This window comes from Telopea speciosissima, chromosome 10 (assembly GCF_018873765.1).
Source record: "Telopea speciosissima isolate NSW1024214 ecotype Mountain lineage chromosome 10, Tspe_v1, whole genome shotgun sequence".
Taxonomy (NCBI): Eukaryota; Viridiplantae; Streptophyta; class Magnoliopsida; order Proteales; family Proteaceae; genus Telopea; species Telopea speciosissima.
The window spans coordinates 57,460,786-57,488,686 of record NC_057925.1 but is presented as its reverse complement, the minus strand read 5'-3'; the positions used below and the strand labels follow the sequence as shown (position 1 = coordinate 57,488,686).

Sequence of the window (27,901 nt, the reverse complement as noted above, 5' to 3'; positions counted from 1 at the left end):
AATGTCACTTTATTTTGCATCTAAATTCCTTTAGTTTAAAAAATAAAATAAAAATTACGTGTAAATGTATGATTGCTAAATATGATAAGAAATTTAAGTAGTTTATACAACCCCATGGGATAATGAGTACAAAAATTTCTTTTTAACATTTAAAGACTTTCACTTTCCTTCCTTTTAATCTCTTCCAACCAAACAACCCCATGGGATAATGAGTAAACTTTCACTTTCCTTCCTTTTAATTTCTCTTCCAACCAAACAACCCCATGGGATAATGAGTACAAAATTTTCTTTTTTACATTTAAAAACTTTCACTTTCCTTCCTTTTAATTTCTCTTCCAACCAAACATACCCTTAATATCATTTTTTTTTCATAATAGATAACAGAAAACGTAAAAATCCCATTACATTTATAAGAAGCATGACATTAAACACTCAGTAAATGCATGCACTTCTTGTGAGCAATGTAGAACATAAAAATCCCATTCCCTTTATAAGAAGCATGGCATTAAACACTCACTAATATGCATGCACTTGTTGTGAGTAATGTATGCACAAAATTCATAATACATAGTAGGCATTATATTTGTCTATAAGAACTCATTACCCTAAGGTGGCCATTTGATATTGATTTTCTACGTTCCTATCTTGAGCGTGATGCATTTTATTATGATAAAAGAAAATAATATAACGATGCAACTTCAAAATGTCAAGACTAAGACATTGGAGGAAACCAATTATATGAGCTAATATGGTAAGTGTACATTTACCATATCCATAAAATAAATTTTTTATTTTCTTAAATCTTTGAATCAATTCCGCTGGTTCTCTCATTAGTTTAAAATCCCTATAATGCCCCTAACCGACTGCACCCTCACTCCTCATAAGAAAAAATATGAAACCAAAAACCAATAGAGAATTCCCTTCCATGAAAGCTCTGGTTTTGACTAGTATATACAATGGTTATTTGGGAGCCAAGCATCCCACCACCAAACTCCTCCCCAACCCTATAACATCCAACATTTGCAAACAACATGATAATTGTTGGTCTTCAGCATAAGTTGGGAAAGAGTTGGGAAAGAATAAGAAGTCAGGCGGTCCAGTTTACTTGAAAGAATGAACAAAGGAGGAATATTCGTTGTTTATCTCAAGCAACTAGAGTTTAATTGCTTATGATCTATGACCACCCTCCGCTTGCTGTCCGTACAAAAAATATCCCCTGTTGAAGATAGTTTATTCATAACATTCTTTCCCACCAAGACTAGAACACAATAATCATACACCATTACACCTTCTGATTTTGTTATGGGAGTAGGTTCCCTCCAATGCCAGAGCAATTTTGGTTTTAATCGGGCATCATAAGAAACATTAATCCTTTTACACGAGCTCACCTGGGAAATCACAAGCAATTGGAAGTCCTAAGATTTTATATTTTCTGGGGGGCGGTTGTTATAGTTGGAAGATCGCCTTGTTTATCTCTTTGACCAACTCACTTCCAATTTTTGCATCACTTTGACAATACAAATCACATAGAAAGTAGTGCACAACATCTTCAAAGAGAAGTAAAAAAAGAATTGTAAAATCAAGACCATCATAGTCGAAATTTTAGCTAGTATCTCCATCAGGCTACAATGATGGTCCACTTCAAACATAAAAGTCAGCATCACCCACTAAGCCATGCAATTAATTAGATGCAATTGCTTGACCCTGTTTGTTGATATTGCCATAGAGATATCACCAAAGAATTAGCCATGAAGGGGTTATGAAACGCTGAGGCTGAAAGTAGTATCATACAATTCACCAATGCATATGCAAACAATCTTACACAAATTTTAGTCAAGGTAAAAATAAGTAACAATTTGTTCAGTTTTGGGAAATATAGATGGACAGTCAGTCAACCTAGTCCTATCAATTCAGATTCTTTTCCAATAAGTAATTGATAATTTAAATTGCCAATCCTTAACTATCAAAGAGCAAAGATAATAAAAACTTCCTGCTGAAAGTCGGTTGCAATTCATGTCATATTAGTCAGTTTTCTGCCTTTTCAACCTGAAAACCTGATAAATTAATGTGGCCAGCCATTGCCAAATTAAGGTGAGCCAATTTTTCCGCTCAGACTTTGGTTCAGGTCTTGGTCCAAATATACCCTTGTAGAGCTCTTTCTGTTTCTGATAAATAGCCTTATCATGCTCAGCAAGCAGTCGTAACTCCTTCGCAATTGCTTTGTCTTGAGGAGTGAATTTACAGGCCTTAAGAAAGTCTTCACGGGCAGCATCTGTTTGTCCAAGTTCTGCTCTGGCTTTCCCACGTCGAAATAGTGCTTTGACGTTGTTTTCATCCTCCGCCAATACCTGGGAGGACATCATGCAATTGATTAGAACTCCCTAAAATTACTTCAACAAACCATATCGACATAACACTAAATTTTAAGACGAAAATTAAATTTCATTGATGTAAAATTAAAGAAACCGCAACAAGCAAGCCAAGCCACATATCCCAAAAACCGTCAGGATTAATAAACAACCAAAACCTAACATAAGAATAAGAAATATGCCAATAGATCAAATCTCAGAACATCCATTGGTTGTGACTTTGGGTTTTAGACACCAGTTATGTAAACATTTCGCAGATTTGCTTGAAAGCAGCATTCTGATGAGGGGAAAGTTAATTAGTGCCCAAAAGAGGGGTGATTTGTGTGTGCTCTTTTTGGGGTGGGGGGGGGGGGTGAGGGAACAGCTTGTACACTAGCTGGTGGCTGACTAGTGCTAGGTTGCTTTAAGGCCATGAGAAATTAGGTGACATCAAAAGTAATCCGTTTCTACACATTAAAAGGGAAGTGTAGAAACCAAGATGAAGGAAAAAGAAGTTGAAGGGAGATTTTGAAGGGTTACTCCAAAAGTCTAAAATCACTGAAAATAATCAAGGCATAAATGTGCAAAGAGACCAATATGTTCATGAAGTTAGATACATACAATGCTGCACTGTCCAATGGCCTCTTCATAGCGTTTTAGCTTTATTAGGCATGCTGCCATATTAAGGTGGCAAGGATTTTTAACAGACAACGCCATGTCCCGATACTTCCCAAACAACTGGAACATGAAGTCATCTCCCATATACGCTATTGCCTAGCAAGAAGAAGAAATAGTAAATTTCAGTAAATTTCTTACTTAAAATTGGAATGTTAAACATATATTACTGTAAAATGTAAAGTGAGAAATTCAAGGAACATAAGAGTGTAACCATTTCATACTGTTGCATTGCCTCCTCAAGTTTCTCATCATTGAAAAGAGCATTCCCTTCCATCTTTCTTCGATCTGCAGTTCCAATCCTTTCCTCAACTGTCATATCACTACGAGCTTTCCCCTGAAAAATATATCATATATTTTGTAGTCAGGATTTTTGAAAAATTGCAAGGACTCCAACCATGAAAAGTAAAAAACTACTCCTCCAGGAATACACTAGAACAGATTCCAGATGGGACGAGGGCAACCTACTTCTTTGGTTTCATCAAAACCAATGAGCTCAACTTCATATAAGAGATCTGCCATGGGTGGGACATTTGGGAAAGAAAAGTTTCCATCTTTGCCATAACCTAATTCCCAACAAACATGTAACAGGGCACGTTCACCAGCCTTCATGCTTGAGACACCAATACCCAATCCTGCCATCTCAGTTTTCTCTACAAAACAATGATAAATATGAATAGCTTAAACCGTAGTCAATCAATTATCAGAGCAAAAAACATACTGGAAAAATGCCCACTACATCATCAGTACCACAGTAAGAAAGAAGTACATTTTAAGAGGCACATGAGTCCTCTTGTTTATCTGGTTGCAAGTAAAAGGGAAATGAAATTAGTTTAAAAAAGAAAATGGGTGTTTTTATAATCATGATTGTGTAACTTAAAAATGTAACCAAATTTGGCAATAAAACTTATCGAATGGAATCTTTATTTTACTTTTCAAATATAAAGAATTTGGTTCCAAAGTAAAGTGGATTTTAATTGCTAGATTTAGAAAGTTTAAGGTTAGTTACACATTTATTGTTGGTAACGATTATAAAAATTTCCATTTCAGTTTTGTTTTAATTTTGTTTCCTTCCCTTTTCCAACTAGACGGTTGTAAAATGCACACTAATTTTTTGTGACTCCCCTCTTATACCATACTTTATGAAGGCTCCTATAAATAAATTAGTCTTTTTGTTGTTTCTTAGTCATTTTAGAAGGTTTTTTTTTTTTTTTTGGTTACGAGTCCTTTTAGAAAATGATAAATGAAGCTTTCCAAACATAAAACCAGTTAACAAAACTATATGTCCCCACTCCCCTTTTCATTATCTTCTACCTAAAAATATGCCATGATTGGACATTTGTCCATGTATGGTTGCATGTAAAATGGTTGGAATTACTGAAAAGTGTATGCAAATGTTGCCTGCACATGTCCATTTTTTACAGGTTCCAATGAGGAAAGCTAATTGAAACTGGGAAAATGCTATGTTTCGATCAATATCACTATGCCAGTGCATACCAGCACATATATATTCCAATCAAACAATGGATGGTGCTGAATTATATGGATAGTGTACTTACTATTATCATTAACCAACACCCAATAAAAATTTTCACAAAGTAAATATTGGGTATTTATTTAAAAAAAATTACATTAAATAAGAATAGAAATACTAAAACAAGTAAATATTTCAGTAACAAAAGAAAATGAACAATGAGCATCACCTATGTAAAGGTATGTTAAGCATGCTTGATAGGTATTTGAATATCTTGGGCATATTCACTTCAAGTTTCTTGTCAAAAGTGAAAGGGAACCTCAAATAGAGACTATTTGATGCTTAAATTCAAAAGGAAGTAAATTCTATGCTCTTGCCTATTTGCATGCTAGATAACATTACATTATGGGAAAAAGTTCCCCACAGCACCAAATTATGATCACCCTCTCACGTGAGATTTTTTTATTGTTTTCTTTCTCCTATCCTGATCATATGGGTTATAAAATTCCCCACGCCACCATTGGTGTGGTGTGGGAGATTCCACCCCACACTGGCATCGTGGGGAACCCTACCTCTTATATAATATAGGCGGAATGATAAGTCAATAAGAAATAAAATTAACGCAAAGCATACAAGTATGTATTTAGGTGTATTCTAATGCATGTTACTAAAGCGAGTCAAAAGACACGATCAACACAAAAATTAGCATAAAAAGGAAACATCCAAGTGAGACCATATTAAGCTAGATCAAAGACTAAAGATGAACAACAGTATCCCAATGAGAGTCTAGTTGTGTCCACACAAGTGCATGACACAACATGTGCAGACACACCAAATATTTACGAAATGCTTGACAAATCATAGGCAAGAGGGAAAATAAAAGTTTGAGATTGAATCACGTAGGTTTGTACCTTTTCCCAAGATCATTTCAACCGGCCGTTGTTCAAGCCATGTGTCTTCAAACTTGTGTTGGGTGCTTTTGGTCCATGCTCTATAGTGCACTATAAGAACAAAGATAGTCACTTAAGTTCACCAAATGTTTAGACTACAAATTACAAATGGCTTTTTCCCACAAAACTTCAATGGAATATACAATATTATCTTTATGCTTCTCACAAAATACAAGATCATAGTTCCAGTGTGTCAAACCAAGCATTTAAAATATAAAAATCACTTAAAATTTTTTTTAAAAATAATGCCAAAAAAAGGTGCACATTCCTCACTCAATTAATAGATTAGGCAGTTTTTTTTTTTATAAACAGCAGTTTTAGGATTGTGTCCATTGAGAAGTGCACATGTTATCTCCATACAATGTCTGACAATGTAGTCACTACGGCATAAATCAACATTGTATTGACTATAGCCTAAAGTCATGTTATTTCTTACTTTTAAACCTAAAGAGTTTCTATTTGTCAACGAGTGAAATTCTTTCAGTATATTAGAGGTTTCTGTCTTTAGCAAAAGACCATCAGAGGCTCAAAACAATCACATAGAAGCTCATCTTCAAACTTCACATAAAAATAACAATACAAGAAACTTCATGTGCCTTACTTGCAGAAAGGATAACAAGGACAGTTTTGTTTTAATGTATCATGAGAAGTAACAAATATAGCATAAAAACATCCTCACAGAGCTTATAACCAGCAAAACTAGGATGCCCAATGTTAATGCACCATCAAACATGACGATGCTTATAGGTGTGTACAAAACAAAGGGAACCGAACATCCCTGTGCAACTGGAGGGGTTCACCCACAAATACTTTCAAGGGCAAATTGCCTAGATCTGTGTTGGCCCTAGTTTTCCTAAGTGGCATTGGATGTTTGGGGGCTCTAGGGGTTGACCAGTGTACAATAAGTTGATGTTTTTTATTTGATGAAGAGGTATTCATGTCTACCTGAATTGAAGCTTTTGTGTCACAATGTTCGGAGGTGTTTCATTCTTAAAAAATATCTTTCGTATCTTGCCAGTAAGATATACATCTTACCGGCGAGAGTCTAATAATTTGGACTACATCACTTAATTTGGAATTGACTTTAACTTTTAATGCCCTATGGACTTGTGACATCAAATGTCCCATATAAAATGTATGAGGCATACCATAGCCGAAAAAATATCAAGTTTCAAACCTCCGTACTAATCATATAAAAACCTAAATGCTGGCCCAAATTTTCCTGGGTGACATTGGATGTTTGGGGGCTCTAAGGGCTGACCAATGTGCAATAAGTTGATGCTTTTGATTTGATGAAGAGGTATCCATGTCTACCTGAATTGAAGCGTTTAGGTATCTGTGTTCATAGGTGTTTGGCTTCTAAAATAAATATCTTTCGTATCTCGCCGGTGAGATGTACATCTTATCGTCGATATGCTAATAATTTGAACTACATCACTTAATTTGGAATTTACTTTTACTTTTAATGGCCTATCAACTTATGACATCAAATGTCCCATAGAAAATGTACGAGGCATACCATGACCGAAAAAATACCGAATCCCAAACCTCTGTACTTATTGTATAAAAACCTAAATGCTGGCCCCAATTTTCCTGCGTGACATTAGATATTTGGGGGCTCCTATGGCTGTCCAATGTACAATAAGTTGATGCTTTTGATTTGACGAAGAGAAATTCATGTCTACCTGAATTGAAGCCTTTGTGTGATAGTCTTCTAAAATAATTTTCTTTCGTATCTCGCCGGTGAGTTGTACATCTTCCCGGCGAGATGCTAAATTTGAACTACATCACTTAAATTGGAATTTACTTTGACTTTTAATATCCTACCGACTTATAAAATCAAACGTCCCATATACGAGGCATACCATAGTCGAAAAAATACTGAGTCTCAAACTTCCGTATTAATTATATAAAAACCAAAATGTTGACCCCAATTTTTTCGAGTGGCATTGGATGTTTGGGGGCTCTAGGGGCTAACCTGCATGCAATAAGTCGATGTTTTTTATTTGATAAAGATGTATTTATGTCTACCTGAATTGAAACCTTTGTGTGACAGTATTCGTCGGTGTTTCCTTAAAAAAACAACAAATCTTTCGTATTTCACCGGTGAGATGTACATCTTACTGGCGAGATGCTAATAATTTGAATTACATCGCTTAATTTGGAATTTACTTTGATTTTTAATGTCCTACCGACTTATGACATTTAATGTCCCATATAAAATGTACGAGTTATGGTTGTACAAGGGTTAGTCAATGTGTTTAGAGAACTAGGTAAGCATCTCAATGGTACAATTTTAGTTTAAAATTTGAAGATGAAGTAGCAAAAATTACAAAAGATTTCATCTTGTATTTTATATTCATCTCCATTTAATGGTAATTTGATAGCTGTACTTAAACTTTGAATCAGAGGGTGAACAACTTTCATTGCTTACTTTGGACTAAAATTTGGTCATTGAGATGTATCTGAAGTCTTCTATCACATAGATTAACTCGTGTACTGCCTAGTGGCAAATAGTGAAGTTTATTACTTCACTAGGCATAATGATGCCAAGAAGGACCATAACATTAAATTCTATTTTTTGTCTAAAATAATAAAAAGATAGTTTGCAAACTAGGTTTTTTTTTTTTTTTAAATTATCAGCAAACTAGTGTATTTTAAACGTGTTAAAGTTATAAGGAATTTTAGAAAATTCTTTTAAGCTCAAGCGAAGCAGGATGGGCCGTAGGTATTGTTATTGATGGCAGATTTGTTAGTGCGACATTAAATTTTGGTTATACAAGTACGCCGAACAATTAAGGGTTTGCATGATAACATTTTTGTTTCTCTAATTTTTTTTTTTTTTGGAGGGTTCATGAAAACAAAGAAAGAGTAGAAAATCGTTTGTTAACACCAATCATTTCTTCTCACTTTTGTGTTATTATGCTGTGAGCTTTTTATAAGCCCATCCAATACCTCTTAATAAATATGAGGATTGGGTTTTGCAAAGGTATTACCAAAAAAAGGGTTTTGCAAAGGATATCTGTGTCAAACTTGGATCCGGCTTCTCTGTAGTGTGGGGTGCGCCGGAGATTTGGCTGTGCAGCACCAGAACTTGCCAAGTGGACGAGCTTCTATTTGGACGGTGCAGATCGATGAAGCACAGCTGAGCATGGTGCACATGTAATGGACATGAAAATTTTTTAATTTTGAAATCTGAATTTCCAGCTTGATCCACGTCGTCCAAAGGAAATCTCGTCCATGTGGCGAGCTCCGGTGCCACGTTGATAGATCTCTGGAAACACCTGCGCTGGAGAACAGCCGGATTCGTGAAACTTCCTATATGATGAAAGGAATTGAAACAATGTTCCCCGACTATTTTGGGTTGATGGTCAATATTGATGTACATATAACGCACTAAATCACTAAATTTTGATAGTTAACCAATTAGGTTCAACTTTTGAGTCATACAGGAAGTAGCTTCTTCTGTATTTTTTTTTATACTCATTGAGAAGACAATTTAAAGTATCTGTTCTTTCCTCGGTAGGTTATGAATATCAGATTCTGTTGTGGTTCAGCCCAAAATTTATTTTATCTAATCTAGTATCAACTCAATATTGGAAAACCGAAATAAACCAAGACACTACCGGACAAAGCTGGAATCGATCAAAAAACCGAAGTCCCTTTGGTTTCAGTCTCACTCATTCTCAGACTGAAATCGGATCGAACCAACTGTTTGTCACCCTTACACACAAGTGTCTGACACACTAAAAACTGTATAAGTTGCCCACAAAATCATAAGAATAAAAAGAAAATAAAAACTGTATAAGTTGCCCACAAAATCATAAGAAAAAAAAGAAAATAAAGGATTTGAGATTGAATCATGTAGGTTTGTACATTTTTCCAAGATCATTTCAATTGACCGTTGTTCTAGTCATATGTCTTCAAACTTGTGCTCAATGTTATACTTGGTGCCGAAGGTGAAACTAGTTGACACTCTATATATCTTATCAGCTCCATATGGGTATGCCTGGACATAAAATTCTGTACATATTTTCTTTTATTATTAATATAATCTTTGTTTTATCTTTGAAATGATAACAATGGAAGATAGAATAGGATACACCTAGACAATATTGAAGATAAGATTTCACCGCCCTTCTTAGCTTACAGTGATGTTGTATTTATATCATGTGTGACATATACGTTTATATCTTGTATTTGAAATTTAAACAGCAAAGAGGAATTGAGTTCGAATGTAATACAAACTCCTACATACAAGGAGATGAAGAGAAGAGAAGAGATAGGAAGAGGATAAGCTAATGGAGCTTTGTGTGGGATAAGCTTTGACTCGATCAACCTGCAAGCCCGTTGATGGAGTTCAAATTCAATTTTGAATTTGAATTTGAATTTGATTTCTCTTCTGTATCGTTAATAATCTTTAACCAAAACAAAATATCGAAGAATAAGATTATGTCTATTGAGAAGTGTACATGTATTATCTCCATATGTGTCAACATTGTAGTCATTGTAGCCTAAAGTCATGCCATTTCTTAGTGACAATACCGATAAAAAACTGATCACTTTTAATCCTAAAAATGTTTCTATTTGTCAACGAGCGTCATCCTTTAAGTATATTACAAGTTTCCAATTTTGATTAAGATCATCAAAGGATCAAAATAATGATATGAAAGCTCATACATACCACTAAAAAAAACAAAGGAAACTTCATGATGAGTATTACTTATACAAAGGATTACGAGGATTGTTCTGTATCTTTAAAAAGTTTTTAAAAAAATCTCACAAAGCTATTACAAGTTTAAAAAAAAAAAAACATTATGCATGCCCAACATTAATGTATCATCAGTTTAAAACTTATAAGTAGAGAGGAATCTTAAAAAGTGCATTTTATTCTTTCTTCTTTTTTTGGATTCATAGCTTTTTTTTCCTTCCATGTACTTCAACTAGATCAAAAGAAAATATTCTTTATAATCTATTTTCTTTTTAATACCTAAAGGTGTTTGGTTGCTTATCATGGCAAATCGCTGCTCAACATTTTCTGCAGTTGCTTCAACAACATACAAGAAAGACGATTTCCACCAAACAACCTACAGAAGCCCTAGTTAAATGAACACCAACTGGTCCACCAAGAGCAAAGAACTCACATAAACTAGAGAATTCATTCCCTGGACGTAATCTCAGTTAGTAATGAAAGAATAGTCTAATTGAACTGAAATACGGATTTGATGGATTAGATCTCGATCTCCTTTTGGAGGAGTAAAAGTCATCTTTGTAGTTTTCCTTGGAAATTTTGGATATGAAGGAAGAGTACTGACTCTTCGATTTCATGTAGGGCATCTTAAAGCGTGATAGAAAGTCATTTTGAGTCATACCATCCATGCCTAAAAGCATGGCTCGATCCCACACACATAGAGAGAAAACATCCCACTTAAACAAAATTTAAATTACTACATAAAATTTTATCACCTACACAAACATATAAGCTTATGGAGGTAAAAAGTGCTGCCACATTGAATATGCTATTGTTAGACATGTAATGGGATATCTACTATCAAAATGAAACATACAACAAAATTAAATTGAGATATATCTCCGGTTATATAGGTTATACTAGTAACATTCACCTTAATAAGTAGACTAAAAACTAACCATGCAATATAATCTTATTCTCTATCTCTTTTTTACACTAGATGAGGAATCTTTTACTGTGAGAAATTTTATTGCATCTATCTTAACAGAATACATAATTAACACATATGGTCAAAATGTATGTCTAGACTTGTTATTTTTAATAGTACATATATTGAAGTAGTTGTTATGTATCTGTTAAGAAAATAACTCAACTCTAATGGAGGATTCACAAAAATCAACTGGGGCACCCTACAGAAAACAATAGCCTTTGCCATGACATCCATGACTTGGTTATAATTTCTCAGATACCATTGTCGCTCATTTTACCAAATCATTTTTTAGTTCGATTTTACCAGAAAAAAAAACAAAACATGAGTTTTGTAGAGGAGTTGTTTCAACTTCTAACTTTTCACTTCTCATTGAAATGCGTTTTTTTCCGAATCATATCATATTTCGCTATAAGACATTTTATATATACTCTAATTCGCCCCTATTATCAAAAAGCACGAGTTGCAATGCAACAGAGAACTAAGTGAATCGCAAAAAATTAATATTCACAAATAGAATCTATGTGTTTGACACACAAACTTAATCATATTAAAAGAAAAACATGATTTAAGAAAGAAAATCATTTTATAGACATATGGTAAATGTATACTTACCAAATAAGTTCATATAATTGGTTAATTTCCTCCAATGTTTTAGTTTCAGCGTAAATATTTTCTCTTATCATAACAACATGCATCTCTCTTAAGATAAGAATGTAGGAAACCGATATCAAATGACCACGTTAGGGCAATGCTTTCTCATAGACAAATAGAAGGCCAACAATGTATTATTAAATTTGTGTATACATTGCTCACTACAAATGCATGCATTTTACTGACTGTTTAATGTCATGCATCTTATAATGGTAATAGGATTTCTGTGTGTTTTCTGTTATCTATAATTAGAAAAAGATATTAAGGCTCTGTTGGCTACTTGGGTCAGATGTTCATCCATTGAGAGGGTGTGACATTGGGGGAAACAAGGTGGTGCCATGCCAAGGAATGGGCCAAGCTCAAATGGATTGGTTTTAATGTCCTAGTGGTGAAAGTGGTCCAGATTTTGGCTTAATGGATGAAGAGAGTTGAGAGGGTTTAACTAGGCCCATCGGCTTGTTTTCATGGATCCATTTCTAACCACTGTTATTTTCTCTGTCCAAAATTAAAGTGGGATTCCAAAAGTTTGGGATTCAAGGAAATCCCTTATTAACGGTATCGAGATCTTCTACGGCACGCCTGCCCATAGCGGCGTGAGCAGCGCACACCAGGGTGCACGTGCAATGACCACCTTACCTCCTGCCCGGTGCCTTGCCCAAGTGGGGGTAAGGCGGTTATTGCGCGTGCACCCTGGTGTGCGCCGCTCACGCCGCTACGGGCAGCGCACCGTAGGAGATCAGGGTCCTTATTAATGAGGAGCTATGTACAGGATTCAGATCTTCTACTACAGGCTGCCCGTCCTGCTGTGCTGCACAGACACAAGGCGGCGTGTATTGACCGCCTTACCCCTGCCCAAGCGCCTTGCCCGAGTGGGGGTAAGGTGCTCATTGAACGCGGCCCTGTGTCTGCGCAGCACAGGCAGAGCAGGGTGTTGATATGTACGTGGGTCATTTACGTACAATTTAGCGGGTGCATATTTGTGTTAGATGTTTCGATTTGTGCTGCTGGTGTCCTGTGTAAAAACATTATCATTCAAATCTGTGTAGCTTGTTCTCCAATTAAGCCAAGAACCGGCTGGTTCTTAGGTTGCAAAGAGGAGGAAAGAGAGCGAGACAAAGAGGAGGAGAAGCACCTGTGCTTAGATGTCCACGCTCAAACAGCCCTGGTGAGGATTCCTTCCCCTGAATTGGGTTGTTCTGTGGATGTCAATTTGTAGATAGGCAATATAGTAGTACATATCTATCATATGATTTAAGAGCCAGTGTCTGGTTTTGGTTGAAAGCTTCGAAGTCCAAACATATAAATAGTAAAATAGTTAAAGACAAAATTATAATTTATTAAAATATAAAAGTAAAGCTTCATAATCTCAAATGGTGGGCGTTTGGTCTAGTGGTATGATTCTTGCTTTGGGTGCAAGAGGTCGCGAGTTCGATTCTCGCAACGCCCCATCTTATTACATTTCTATACATTTTTAGTAATTGTGTAACCGGGCCAAAAAAGGAGGAGCTAACTTCTCAATTAGAATGCTGAGTTTGGACAAGTTGATCATCAAATCCGACATAGATTATAATTTTTTTTTAATTTAATGAAATCTGGTAATGATCCTTTTAAAGAAAATCTGACAATGGTCAAGTTCTTAAAAACATGCAAATTTTTTTTTTCTTTTGGGTCCATCAAAAGGCCTAATCAGCCCAAAAAACATGCAATTCTATTGAATAGAAACTGCGTTATTATGTTTGCAATCTCATCAATGTAAAGTATCAAGTTTTATTTGGTACTAATATTTTCTTGGGGAAGTGTTCTCAGTCTGAGAACGTAGCTCCTATGCGTGCATGGGGGGCCTATGGGAGAACGCACAAGGGCATTGAGCGGGGAATCGATCATTTACACATTTCATAGAAGGCGGAGCGGTCATTTCACCCTCTTATGCAGGGCACATGAGAAGCTCATCAACATCAGGTCCTTGCAGTCACCCTTCTCCTTAGGACTTGTATTCTCCTTCAGTCCTCTTCCTACCTGCTCAATACCTTCAATTAAAAAGCCTTAGAAACAAGCTAAACAGATTTGGATTTGGACGACTATGTACATAATATGTTATGCACGTCGCTATAAATGTTTTTGGCAATGGTATTAAATAATTCATTATCAAAATTTTTGCTTGACGATAGCCATTTTTCCAATACCATTTTCCACGACGCCACTTTAGTCAACAGATTGGCAATGGATAGGGTTGTAAACGGATCGGATTCGGCTCGGATAGTGCTATATCCGCATCCGCATCCAATTAGCTATCGGACGGATTCGGATAGTGCTAAACGGATACGGAGATGAATACGGATCAAATATTTTATCCGTTTAAATGTAAATATAGCTTTGCGAATAACTATACCCTATCCGTATCCACATCCATTTAGCTTTCGAACGGATTCGGATAGTGCTAAATAGATACGAACACGCATACGGAATCGGATTTCGGCTATTCATTTACACCCTAAATCCCTAACAGTGGATACAATTACTATCGTCCTTATTTATGGTGACAAGACCAAAATTGTATCCAGAGCCAGCTAAATTGTAAGTGACCCATGTAAATGCAGGCTAATAATCATCTCATTCAAGGATATCCTTAAATCTCAAACTTGGAATCCGTTTATTTGGATATAAAATATAAAACAAAGTGCCCATGACAATAGGCCTATGGCGTAGTTTTTTTGTTTTTCTTTTTTGATCAGAGGCCTGTGGCCTAGTTAAACCCTGGTATTCTACACCCCTTAAATCAATATTAGGAGTGATAGGGGTGTCAATCGGTCAGTCCTAGTTAGTTTCAGTCGAGCTTAATCAGTCGCCACCAATTTAAGACCCTACATCATTTAATTATTCAGACCTCGTACACTCCATATGGATGCATTTATATTCGGTCAAAACCAAGTACAGTGAATGCCTAAATAATAATCAGTCTAGGCCCGACACCAAACTGTTTACTAACCGGTCAATCCAGTTTTATGATTTGATTGATCAATTCTGATGGAGTCTATCGGTGTGGGCCAGCTTTTGACAACCCTAATTTGGAGTTTTGGACCACTTTCATCACTTGGACATTAAAACCAATACTATTCGACTATTCGAGCTTGGGCCCAACTTGGTGCGACCCTCCTCCTTTGACCCAATGTTCACCCTACCAATTGATGAACATAGAAGGCCTAAATATCATTTTTTTTATGATAGATAACAAAAGTCACAGAAACTCCATTACCTCTATAAGATGCATGACACAAAGCCGTTAGTAAAATGCATGCGTTTGTTATGAGCAATGTTTATACAAAATAATATGCATTGTTGGCATTATATTTGTCAATAAGAACTCATTTCCCTAAGGTGGTTAATTGACATCGTTTTAGTACTTCTCTCTCTTAAGCGAGATGCATGTCGTGATGATAAGTAGAAAAAAAAATAAGGAGGATACAACTTTAAATGTCGAGATTAAAACATTGGGGGAAACCGATAATACATATGCATTTGGTAAGTACTCATTTACCATAGGCCAGTAAAATGAATTTTTATTTTCTTAAATCATAAAATTTTGGATCTAGACTATTTAAAGAAAAAAAAAAAAAAAACATGAAGAGATAAAAAATTATATATTTATTTTATTTTGATTACATTTGTACATATGCAAACACATAGATTATATTTTATTTGACAGAAATAAAAAATAATTTGTTGTTTAATTGATCATTTATTTTTTTGTAATGCATTAAGTTCTCTGTTCCTTGGCAAGTCGTGCTTTTTCTCTCACGTCAAGACCAAAGAAAGGGACAAAAATTGGTTGTTGCCTGAGTTGCAGCTATGTTCCTGCTGCCCCAATTGTAGGCATCGATTTGGAATCCAAAAGGTTATTTTAGAAAATACCAAAACCTAAGAAGGTATTTGTGAACCCCAAGGGGAAAGGGATTATTCGAAGTCGAGGCCTACGATTGGAGGCAGCAGGAACATGACTGCAACTAAATTTTATCGCAAAGAAAGGGGAATTATAATGGGTGGGATCCTAGCTAAACCAAGTCTAATTATTGGGCAGAAGAGAACCTTAGTTAACAGTTAACAGATAAAATAGTTATGTTTAATTAAATGAATGAAGATTTGAAGCTAATTTGCAAATTTGAAAGCAGATAATAGATAAATAGGACTGACAATAGAGTTTCAGATGCAAATGACATATCAGGAATCAATAACTAATATATATAATTGCTATTGACCTACAATTATTTAAATCAGACATGGTTCCAGCACCTGTGGCAGCTTAAGGATAAAGGAAAAAGCAGTTTATTGACGCGAGGGAAAAATAAATAGAGGGAGAAAGGAAGAAAACAACTTAGATGCTGCCTGTGAAGATAACAGATTGATAGGAAGGACAGAAGAGATTGATTTGGGTTGTCATTCTCTTTCAACTTGATATTGCTTGCTGCTCAATTTTAATTATGGATTATTTCCTTCAACTTGTATTAATTATGGATTATTTTCTTCCCATACAAGTTGAAGGCAGTCAGTCTTAAACTTTATTTGATATGTGTATTATCAATCAAGTGCACTGTTGTAAAATTATTTCAAATGCTAATACAAATGGATGAATTGACTCATGGTCTATACAAGCTTGTTAATTATTTAAGGGAAAAAGGTTTTCTGACCCACTAAAATTCTTTCTAGTGCAAATGTAAATGTGTAACGGTAAAAAAAATTTTGGTCAGCTGTTTGGAGAGGTTTTCTAAATGGGCCACCTGTTTCTAACATGTGAGGTAAACTATTGGATGTCGAAGGAGTAGTCTGATATGCCATGTGTCAGTTTTTAAAGTCAAATTCAATCAAATACCCCATGAATGTTCATGCATCCATATATGTGTCAACTATTCAGTTTTTGCCATGCACCGTTTACTGTGGTCCTTAATGTTTTAATAGTTTATTTTTCCACTTTGATATATGGATAGGGGACCTTGAGGACAGTTGCTAGCGCAGCTGCTGGCTTGAAGGTAGTAGTGTAGTTGAGCCTAGTCCCAGGAGGTTTCAAGTTTGAGACCTTCTACTCCTCATCTAGTTTAGGAATCCCCTGAGATCCACTTATCCAGAAAATTATAACTCTATTTGACTTACCCCATATGGCAAAACCAAGGCTCGCCTGGAGAACCCTCTCTATACCGACCGGCGTACCTATAACTGCAGTTTCCTTTTTGTAAATTTCAGTTTTTCAATTGAATGGAAGAGATCTAGCGACCTCTTGCACCCAAAGCAAGAATCATTCCACAAGACCAAACACATAGGTTGTTGGAGAGATTATTTCCTCTCTGATCTTAGGATAGATTTTTTTCTTCCTATTTTTATCATTGAACTTCGAAGCTTTCAACTAGAACCAAACAATGATTCTTAGAGATCACATGAGAAAACCCGGTATAAAGTTATATATGTTATACTTCCATCTTCCTGCTCTTTTTTTTTTTTTTTTTTTTTGGAGAAGATCAATTTATTGATGAGTATAAGAGAAACTCCTGGATGGGGGATAACAGGTTTCCCTCAAACAAGGACTGGATAAGGGCTAAACTGTCGAGTTCTGCATTGACAGGGCCATCCTTGCTAGAGAGTCCATGACATTGTTGGCTCCCTAGAAATAAAAGAAAACTTACAATCAAGGAAGTAAGGAGCCAAGAATAGGATGTCAGATATATTGGGCGCACGTTTTATGTTCAGGAGCACATCTGGGCACAAGCTGTGCCTAGACACATGCATGGGCCAGGACAGGGACGGGATTTGGGTCATTCAAGGGGCAGGCCGATCATTTCACCTATCCCCCATTTGTCTAGGCACACCCAGCGCCCCCAATGCATAGAACTTTATCCCTAATAATAATAATAATAATAGGGATAAGTGCAAGTACCCCTATAATGCACCCAATATTTCTCGTACCCCCTAAGCTTCTGATAAGTCCACGTACCACCCCTCAATATTCCACGTACCACCCCTGCTTTACCCTTCTAATGCCATTTAAGTCCACACCAAGTGTTAAATGCTAGAAAATGACCAAACTACCCTTTCTTCTATCTTTTCTAAACTTTGAAAAGACCTAATTACCCTGACCTATTTGCTAAAATTTGAAAATACCAAAATGCCCTCATCTTCCCCAATACCACCACCACCACCACCCACCAAATCAAATACTCAAGGTGCTTCCACGAGTTCAGAAGAATGAGCCACATTCCCCAAATGAACCTGCATCGTTGATCGAACCGACATCAAAGTCCTAACTACGATCCAACTGGAGTGGAAAATGTCGACGCAGAAGCTCTGCTTATGAACCTGCAACTACTGCCGTTGTCTTGCAAGGTCATCATTTTATTACAGCGTAGAACATCAGATCTAGAAGAAGTTAAAACTAAAATAGATCTAATAGGCTCATAAAGAATAATCGTTTCCAAAATCAAAAGCGACAGCACTGGGAAAAAATATATTCTAGCATCCAATAATGGGTGATGACTGATGACATCATTCTTAAGCTAATAGTGCTTCCACTAAAAGTTCAAATTTTTAAAGCCAGAAGTTTTCTAAAATCCCAAACTGAAAATAATCACAGATTCAGATCCATCATCGCACATCCCTTTTGATTTTCAGATCTCGTGCTAACCTAGTTACTCGCTAAGCAAGCTAACAGATCAGTTTTTTCCAATTCTCAGGAAACAAAGATTTTCAGTGCGGCTCTCCAAATCCGTTGCTCGAAGAATTAAAAAAGAGAACACCGGATGTAAGGCTATCTATTCCTTTATGTTTTATATGTCAATTTCTACATTGGAATTCCTCGCTGGAGATTCTAGATTTTGCTGAGAAACATTGGAATTCCTCGCCAGTTACGTTCTTGCCGGAGAATGTAGGTTCTCTGAAGAACTTCTTGAAGGCGAAACTGAGTTCTTATCTAAGTAATTTCTTTCCTGCGAATTCTTATTTTTCTCTATATCTCTCTCTGAATGCGATGGAGCTAATGGAGGCGGCCGTGATGGAGGTGGTGGCGGAGGAGGCAATTTCACCACAAACACTGGCGATTTCGGTGATTTTGACTTGGAGCTTAAGCTCACCGGTGGAGGAGGAGAGGGAGGAGTGTTAGAGAGTGAAGAATTAGGAGAGGCAGAGCCTGAGGAAGGGTAAGACGAAGTACTCGAATTCGAGCTCCTGCTTTCGAAATTCTCTGGAACCACAGCTTGAAACGCTCTTCTTGAGCTCGAACCTGTAAGAGCTGGGCTCTCTTTACTACTGACAGAACCTCTTGGTGAGTAAAACTCTTCTTCTCCCTCTTCTCCTGAAGTACCCTCTTCAAGAGAATAAAGGGCAGTTTGGGGAAGATGAGGGTAGTTTGGTATTTTCAAATTTTAGCAAATAGGTCAGGGCAATTAGATCTTTTCAAATTTTAGAAAAGATAGAAGAAATGGTAATTTGGTCATTTTTTAGCATTTAACACTTGGTGTGGACTTAAATGGCATGGGGGTAAAGCAGGGGTGATACGTGAAATATTGAAGAGTAGTGCGTGGACTTATCAGAAGCTTAGGGCTTTACAGGGGTGTACGTGTACTTATCTCATAATAATAAAAGAAAGTCTGAAACCTCATCTGGTCAATTTTAGAAAAGACATCCAATCATAGTATAGGCACAAACAATCCTCTAAGATATATAAGGCAAAAAATTTCATGCATAATCGACATTAAAAGCAGTTAAATTGGCATAAATATAAATCCAAAATCACATAAACACCCTTACCCCCTTATTTGACGGAGTCAATGGATGAATCTGTCGAGTACGAATACCTTTCCATATATAAATATGAACTGAAAATGAGAAGCTCATCAACATCAGGAATTTCCAACACCCTTTTGTTTACCACTCAGATTCTCCGCCAGTCTTCTTCCCACCTTCTCAACGTCTCCCAAAATCCTCAGAAACAAATGCTTCTCGTTCTCTTTGTCTCTCTTCCTCTTTGTATCCTGAGAACCGGTCGGTTCATGGCTTGGAGAACAAAGCTAAACAGATTTGAATGATTATGTTTGACGCAGGACACCAGCAACTACAACATAAATCGAAACAGCTTGACACCCCAAGGAGTAGTTCAATTGGCAACTGTTAAGTACCAATACCTCACAATTAAGAGGTTATATGTTCAACTCTCCTAGGGGCGATAGCTATCCCTACTCCCCATCCCACCCAAAAAAAAAAAAAAAAAAACATTTGCACTAGGGTTGTCAACTGCTCAATTCTTGTTGGTTTCAATCAGGCCTAATCAGTCTCCACCACTTTATGACCATGTATGGTTACCACATCGTTTAGTTAATCGGGGGGTCTCATAGGCTTTGTATGAACATGTTTATATTCGATTGATCAATTACCGTTTTGTAATTGAGTTATAATCGGTCTTTAAACAGGTAAACAATTTAAAACAGTCGATCCCGGTTTGTTACCGTTGTCGATGGGTCTCAGTCGATCAGGCTATCATAGGGCTACAACTGAGTAAATCATGATCAGTCTAGGCCCAACACCGGTCAGTTTACTAGCTGGTTGGTCCAGTTTCAGGCTTTAACTGGTCGATTCCAATCAAGCCTACTAGTGCAGACCAGCTTTGGACACCCCTAATTTGGACCACTTTCATCACTTGTAAATAAAAGCTAATCCTTTCCAAGATTGGGTCCATTCCTTGGTGTGACCCTCCTCGTTAGACCCAATGTCCACTCTTCCAATGGATTGACATCCAGCCCAAGTAACCAATAAGCCCTAAATATCATTTTTGATGATAGATAACAAAAAACACAGAAACGCCATTACCATTATAAGATGCATGACATAATGTTAGTAAAATGAATGCATTTGTTGTGAGCAGCGTATACATAAAATTATTATGCATTGTTGGCATTATATTTGTCAATAAAACTCATTGCCCTAAGGTGGTTAATTAACATAGTTTTTTTATAATTTCCTATCTTGAACAAGATGCATTTTGTTATGATAAGAGAAAATAATTTTGATGATTCAATTTTAAATGTCAAGACTAAAACATTGGAGGAAACCAATAATATGAACATATTTGGTTAGTGTATATTTATCATAGGCCCGTAAAATTAATTTTTCCTTTTAATCTGATTAGATTTGGTGTGTGCAAGCACATAGCTAGATTATGTGTTTCTTTTAATCTTATTTAATTTTTTGTAACTCATTAAGTTCTACGTTTCGCTACAACTCATGTTTTTTTAGGCTATGTTAGGTTCTCACGACATGGATAGAAAATAAAAGAAAATCCTACTGATTCAGTATGGATTTTTTGACTTTTTTGTGTTTTCCATGTGTTTGGTTGTTTCCAGGCCAACGAAAAGATTTTATTTTTTTTAATTTAAAATTGCTTTGAATTTAACGCAAATTTCTCGCGTTGCAGAAAAACAAATCTCGCTGGATATACGAGAAAAAAATGAGATTTTGCAAGAAATCTTCTAGAGAAAGAGAGAGTGGATCACGGGCACGAAAGTGGCAGAGATCGTGATGGGGCTTGAGAGCGGAAATCATAGCCAAGTCCACCATTAGGAGAGCTCATTCCACATCACGGGACTTATCTATTGCAGCAGCGTCTATACATTTTTGTGATTTCCGTTGTGAAGCGGTGATAAACTATGTTGTCCTTCTTTTTTTGAAGATTCCAGATCTGCAGCTCCGTTTTACTGATCTGATGCGAATAACTTGGAATAGGGTAGAGGTGTCAATTCTAGGCCCAGCCCTGCCCGGCCCGATTATTAAACATGTTTAGTAATCGGGCGGTCCCAGTGTTGGGTCCTAGTCCGTCAGGCGCCCGATCGGACCAATCGATTCCAGGCCCGACCTAGACCGTTCGATTACAGCCCAACCCTTTAACTTATAAACTTCCCCTCTCCTTCCCTCCAAATTTTCTTTTTTTGTTTGTTTCTTTGTTGGTCTTTGACATTTATTGGTTAGATACACTTAACGTAGGTGAGATGAGGCTTAGTTTTGGTTTTTAGATCTTACTTTGTTAGATGTGCTTCTATTCGGTGTTGTGTTACTATTTTTTTATTCCCCTCTACTTACTTTATTAGATGTGTTTCTATTCGGTGTTGTGCTGTTATTATTTTTCCCTCTAGATGTGCTTCTATTCGGTGTTGTGCTACTATTTTAGTTGAGATAAGCTTTATTTGACTTTGAGTTGAGGTGTACCGTGACTGCCCAACGATGTGATGGTTTGAACTTAAAATTCTGATTGCATGTCAATTAGTAAGCTCACACCGTTTAGAGACCGTTTAGAGTTAAACGGCTCATTAGCCCGTTTTGGACCCGATTTAGGCCCGTTTAATCAGAATAAAGTTGCCCCGATTAAAAACCGAACACCGATTGACCGAAATGAAACCGTACCATGCCCACCCAAGGCAAGCCCAAATGTCTAAACGGTCGAACACGGTGCAGCCTATAAAATTGGTGAGGCCCGGCTAGGCCCGACCGGTTGACACCCCTAGAATAGGAGTGCAAGTTTAGTCTTGTCGGCCCGAACCCACTCTGGCCCACCCTGAGCCCGAATAGGGCTTGGGCTGAAATATTTGTCCTTGAGGGCGGGTCAGGGCTGGAGATTTCTGGCCCTGAGTCAAGGTCGGGTTGGGTTAGGGTTGAGGCCTCGAGCTAAGCTTGGCCTGGCCCGGCCCAACCCTGATTTAAGTTATACTATAAAATATATATTGAAATAATATATACATTATAAACTTTAAACGTCAACCACATTTTTTGATATAATATATTATATATGAAAACAATAAGTGATATAATACATTTTATTATAGTGTTATTTGATGTAAAATTGATAATGTTCTCCCCAACCTATTCCAACCCATGCATTTCTTTCCCCCTCCCCATGATCAGCTCCAATCAGGGTAAGCCCCACCCGACCTTGAGGGCGGGTCAGGGTTGGATTTTTCTGGCCCTGAATCAGGGTTGGATCGGGCCTAGGCCTAGCTAAGGGGATTTAGGGTTGGACTTGGATTCTATAAACCTCAGCTCAACTCGACCCTGTTGCAGCCCTAACTTAGAACTGAAGCACCAATTTCTCTGTTTTCACAAATTGGCGGTGGAGACGACCATTAGGGGGTTTTAAGTTGGCTTGTAGTTGATGCAATTAATGGTTGGTTGTTGTCTTGGTGGTTTTGATGGACGTGGCGTATCCGGTGCTTCCATGGATGAAGGTTCAAATATTTAGAAAAAAAAAATCCTTTTTCTAAATTCTATTCAACATTAATAATTGCAGCAATAGATTATAGTTTACACTGTCAAAATCCGAGGGAGAGATGATTCGGTAATACACATTTTAGTGATAACTAAGAAGTTCTATCATATTACCTATGTAAAATTTGGGCTCGTCGTTCTCTTCAACATTTGGACTGACTGCCTTGATCTGATTCGGTAGTTAACCCAATCTATCAAACAATGACCTTGGGAATTTTTTACTGTTTTATGGGACATTAGAAATATTTTGGGAACCTTTCCTAATTTCAATTTATGTAAGCAAAATAGATGTTTTATTAGCCTGGTCAATGATCTTGCGATCCAGGCCAAATGTAATAGGTCTCAGATGTTTATTTCAGACATTTCATTGCTTTAATTAATATCAGTTATTTTCTATAAAAAAAAAAACATATTATCTATGCGACTCAGCTCTTGTTTTATCTTTGGGTGCCATTCATGCTGTGAGATAGCAATATAATAAAGGGAGAGAGTATAGTTACTGCCAAAGACTCTACATGAGTTTATCTCTCTCTTTTTTATATGAAAAGACACCTATGTCTCATTGTTTTGAGAAGGAGAAAGAGAGAGAGACACATGGGAGTATGACCTACAATACCCAAGGATGTAATGCCAGCTAGATGCACTCGTGGCCTTGGTATGACACGTTTCGAAGCATGATTTTGTTAGACAGGTCCCTCACGAATGAATCCAACAATTGACTTCAAACTTTTCGTTGCACCTCCAGCTCCAACCAGAAATAAACCAGCAGCGATGATCCAAACCCAGAAAGTCCCAAATTCATCCAAACTCAGATAATCCCAAATTAATGAAATCCGAAACAATTAGAAACCTATAAATCGACAACTACTGGAAGTATATATATAGTAATCCCTCCGTTAACCCTCTAATTCGGGGCCATATTCTCGAAATTCTCTCACAAAACCCCAAAAGAACGATATATGAATGAGAATCTGCCATAGCCATACCATTTTCTTCCTTTTTTTTGTTTGGGTGAATTCCACATTGATTTCTTATAATAAATGAATCACTGAGAAATGAGCACTCTTTTAAGCGGTGAAGAGCAGAGAGAAACGACTAATGAGTCATACAGATAAGTCGGTCTGGTTACAAACAGATTATTATTATTATTATTTTTATTGAAACAAACATATTAATATCAACCTATAAAATAAATGTAGGGGCACTGTTCTCTGTGCCACAGCGCAGGCTGTACCCAAGCACATGGATGTGGGTGCAATGACCACCCTGCCCCTTGCATAGACTACCCATGTGCCTGGACACAACCTGCGTTGTAGAACCTAACTTGACTAGCTGCGAAGATGTTTCATGAGATGCTCATGAAGGACTTATTTCCATAGACAATTATGATTTCCCATTCCGACTCCTAAACTCCTACCCTCATCTCTTATATATGCTGTTTTCTTCCACAAAAAAAAAAAACCCTCTTATGCTGCTACTCCTCTCTCTCTCTCTCTCTCTCTAACACACACACACACACACACACACCCTTGGTTATATAATTTATTTAAAAAATAGGCAAAACCAAACCTATTTGTAAGTATATAAACTATCATGTTTATTGATATCAAATGACTTATATTTATGATCCACAAATTATTATCGTAATTTCTTTTTCATAAATAGGATATAAACATAGATGCAAATCATGCTAAAGAGAACCGAAGCTTAGCTTTGGTTTGGGGGGTGCATTGGGAGGGGGATGGACAAGAAGAAAGCTACATTGATAAGAAGAAGCTAGATATTGCAGAATTCTACAGTTGTGTGTGTTTTTCTTTATAATTGTATATGGAATATATACATAAAAAATGATGAATATACAAAGAATGATGGAAGAAAATAATCCTAAGATTACTCTTACAATCAATTAAGATAAACATTGAGCAAGATTGTTACTGCTAATTGGGAGGAATAAATTAGGAAAGATTTGATGAAGAATCATATCCTAATAAACATAACTATATCACACATGAATGTATTGCATTTATTATTTTATTAATTGATCATAAAAAATTACTTCTAATTATGGTCCACAAATTATTATTTTATATGATCTTTCATAAATAGATATAACATAAATTTAAGTCATGCCATGGTTCATAAATCATTATTATATATAATTTTTGATAGATAGGATATAAACATAAATACAAATCATGCCAAAGAGAGCCTAGCTCGTTATCATCAAAACCAAAAAAGGTAGTTGCGAGAATCAAACTGACAACCTCTTGCACTCAAAGCAAGAATCTTACCACTAGACCAAACACCCAGGACGTTGTAGGGATTACATTCTCTCTGTTTTTTGGATAAATTATAATTATGTCTTTATTTTCCTATTTTTATGTTTGAACATCGAAGCTTTCAGCAAAACCAACGATACCGATCCTTTCCAGCGCGCTGTCCACAGCAGTCTGTGCAGTTCAGACAGAGCACCAAGTGTTATGTCCGCCTTACCCCTGCTCGGGCAAGGCGCTCGGGTAAGAGTAAAGCGGACATTGTGCACGACGCTCTGTCTGGACCGCACAATAGCGGCAGCGCGCTCCAGAAGATCACAATCCCAAAACCAAACACTGGTTCTTATGTCACATGTGAAAACCAGTATTTAGTTATGTACTATATAGTACTGCCTTCACTCATCCCCTAACAAAGTATCAGATTAAATAAAAGACCTAAAAATAGAAGGAAGAAATAACAAGAATAGAGATTATCAGAACCATTTTGGTACCAAAACAGGTTCTCTTCTCAACTTACAAATTGATACCAAGAGCCCAACCCCCTAATTCATGGGAAGGAATAATCCTCACCATGGCTGTTTGAGCATGGACATCCAAGCACAGTACGCACAAACAATCCTCTGAGATATATAAACATAAACAGCAAATGAGAAGCTCATCAACATCAGATCCTTCCAGTCACCCTTTTGTTTAGGACTTAAATTTTCCTTCACTCCTCTTCCCACCTTCTTAACACTTGCCAAAACCCTCAGAAACAAGTGCTTTTCCTCCTCTTTGTGTCTGTCTTTTTCTTTCTCTTTCTTCTTCCTCTTTGCATCCTGAGACCCTCCTGGTTCATGTCTTGGAGAACAAGCTAAACAGATTTGAAATCTTGAATTGGGTCTGATAGGAAAAGCGGAGATATTTTTTAAGTGGAAAGAATGCCCAGTTGAGAGAGTAGCCGTGGAAGTAAAGCTAGAGATTTTGTTCAGTGGAAATCATTGGTAGAATTAAAAGTGGTAAAGAATTGAAGAGGCGTGCAATCAAAAAATCAATTTTAATCTTAAAGAGATGAAGAAGAAATGATTTTTTGTTCATGGACGATCTTTGAGAGGAAAGGAGGAGGTATCATCTTTGATAACATTTGGAAGGAGAAGAGTAGAAAATCGACAGAACCACGCCAGAAAGCGAGATATGAAAATATCTTCTCTTCTCCTTTTCTTTGGAAGCAAAGGATAAGAAATGTGAGGATAACTGATGGTTTGGTAGCTAGCTAGGTATTATTGTGTACAAATATGTTCTGATGCGTTACATTTGGATGGTTGGATGGTCATGGACTCGTGTACTCATTCATTTTAGTCCATTTGTAGTTGGTCCATGAGAGCTCCCACATAGGACCCACGAAAACTATATGCGTGTCCCATAAGCAAGTAGGGCTGCAAGAGGGTCGGTTGGGCCAGGCCTTTTAATACTCCAGCCCAATCTTGAGTCCCCTTAGTCTTTTCTAAGAAGAAAGAAAGAAGAAAGAAGAAGACAAGATCGGGTTGGGCCGGGCTAAGCCTAAGGCCCCAACCCTGACCCGGTCCAGCCCAGCCCTGATTCAGAGTTAGAAATTCTCAATCTGGATCTGACCTCGGGGCCAGGATATCTCAACCTAGGTCTTGTTTGGGCTCAGGGCAGGCTCGGGCCGTCAGGGCCAAATTGGCACCCCTATATGCAAGTGTATGGTAATGGTAACAACTACAACTCTACAAGTGTCAAACAGGGATCCAACTCCTCTATAGGGAGCCCAAAGCCCAGGGAGTGCCAGGGGGCATGCAACGGTTGGGTTGTGCCGCACATATCTCTACTTGCACCCAGTTAACCGTTGGGATGATTCCAATCCGATCCGTTTGGGTTGTGAATAGAAATCGGTCCATTCGAGACAAGGTTTTAGAAATTGGTACTAGATTGACTGTATAAGTCGATCCATATTAGTATCAATTGTGACTGATACCTGGCTAATGTGGATTAACCAATACTAAATGGATTTGGGTTCTTTACTGAAAAAATAGTGTTTTGATTCAATATTAGACCGATATGGTGAATCTATATTGATATTGGATCATGACAACCAATACTGGTCCTCGTACCTGATACCAAATTGGCCAATAGAATGTATATATAGATTTCTAATAAAAAATTGGTAAGCAGTTCTCGGTTCGGGAGTGTGGCCTACGCCAGAACTCCCATGTGTCTATCTCTCTCCTCCTTAAAACAAAGGAGCAGAGGTGTCTTTTCACATGGGGAGGAGAGAGATAGACTCATGGGAGTGTTGGCATAGGCCACACTCCTGGACAGAGAACTTTTTCCCTAAAAAATTTGGTGTTTGAGCGATGTGATCGATCCATATCAGCCACCCTTACGGGTCCCCTGATACTATCGGTTGTATCAGATATAGTATCAACACGATTTTGCCCTCAAAGATACCAATTCCATATGATGTTTTAACAATTATACCCCATATCCATATCATCATTGATCCGATACCGGCATTGGAGTAGGTCTACACCGATACGAATCGATCAATCCAAGACCGATACTT

The 27,901-nt window shown here is 37.0% G+C and overlaps 1 protein-coding gene and 1 non-coding gene across 2 annotated transcripts; one reads left to right on the top strand and one right to left on the bottom strand.

The window, feature by feature from the left end:
• Positions 1-1,927: 1,927 nt before the first annotated feature.
• LOC122641319 (peptidyl-prolyl cis-trans isomerase FKBP42-like) lies at positions 1,928-5,561 on the bottom strand. The gene is made up of 5 exons (XM_043834522.1): positions 5,409-5,561; positions 3,492-3,676; positions 3,238-3,360; positions 2,970-3,122; positions 1,928-2,348 (listed from the first exon to the last, which is right to left on the bottom strand). Exons 1-5 carry the CDS (start codon positions 5,422-5,424, stop codon positions 2,022-2,024), a joined length of 804 nt encoding a protein of 267 aa, XP_043690457.1. The 5' UTR covers positions 5,425-5,561; the 3' UTR covers positions 1,928-2,021.
• Positions 5,562-13,154: 7,593 nt separating this feature from the next.
• On the top strand, positions 13,155-13,226 carry TRNAP-UGG. Its single transcript has one exon. It is a non-coding gene; the product is annotated as a tRNA-Pro (tRNA).
• The last annotated feature ends 14,675 nt before the right edge of the window (positions 13,227-27,901 follow it).

Excerpts from the sequence above, each read along its gene's own strand:
- LOC122641319 (XM_043834522.1), bottom strand. Across the intron at positions 3,361-3,491 it reads GTTTTGATGAAACCAAAGAA|GGGAAAGCTCGTAGTGATAT; the intron begins GTAGGTTGCCCT and ends TATATTTTTCAG. Across the intron at positions 3,123-3,237 it reads CAATGCAACAGTATGAAATG|GCAATAGCGTATATGGGAGA; the intron begins GTTACACTCTTA and ends TCTTCTTGCTAG.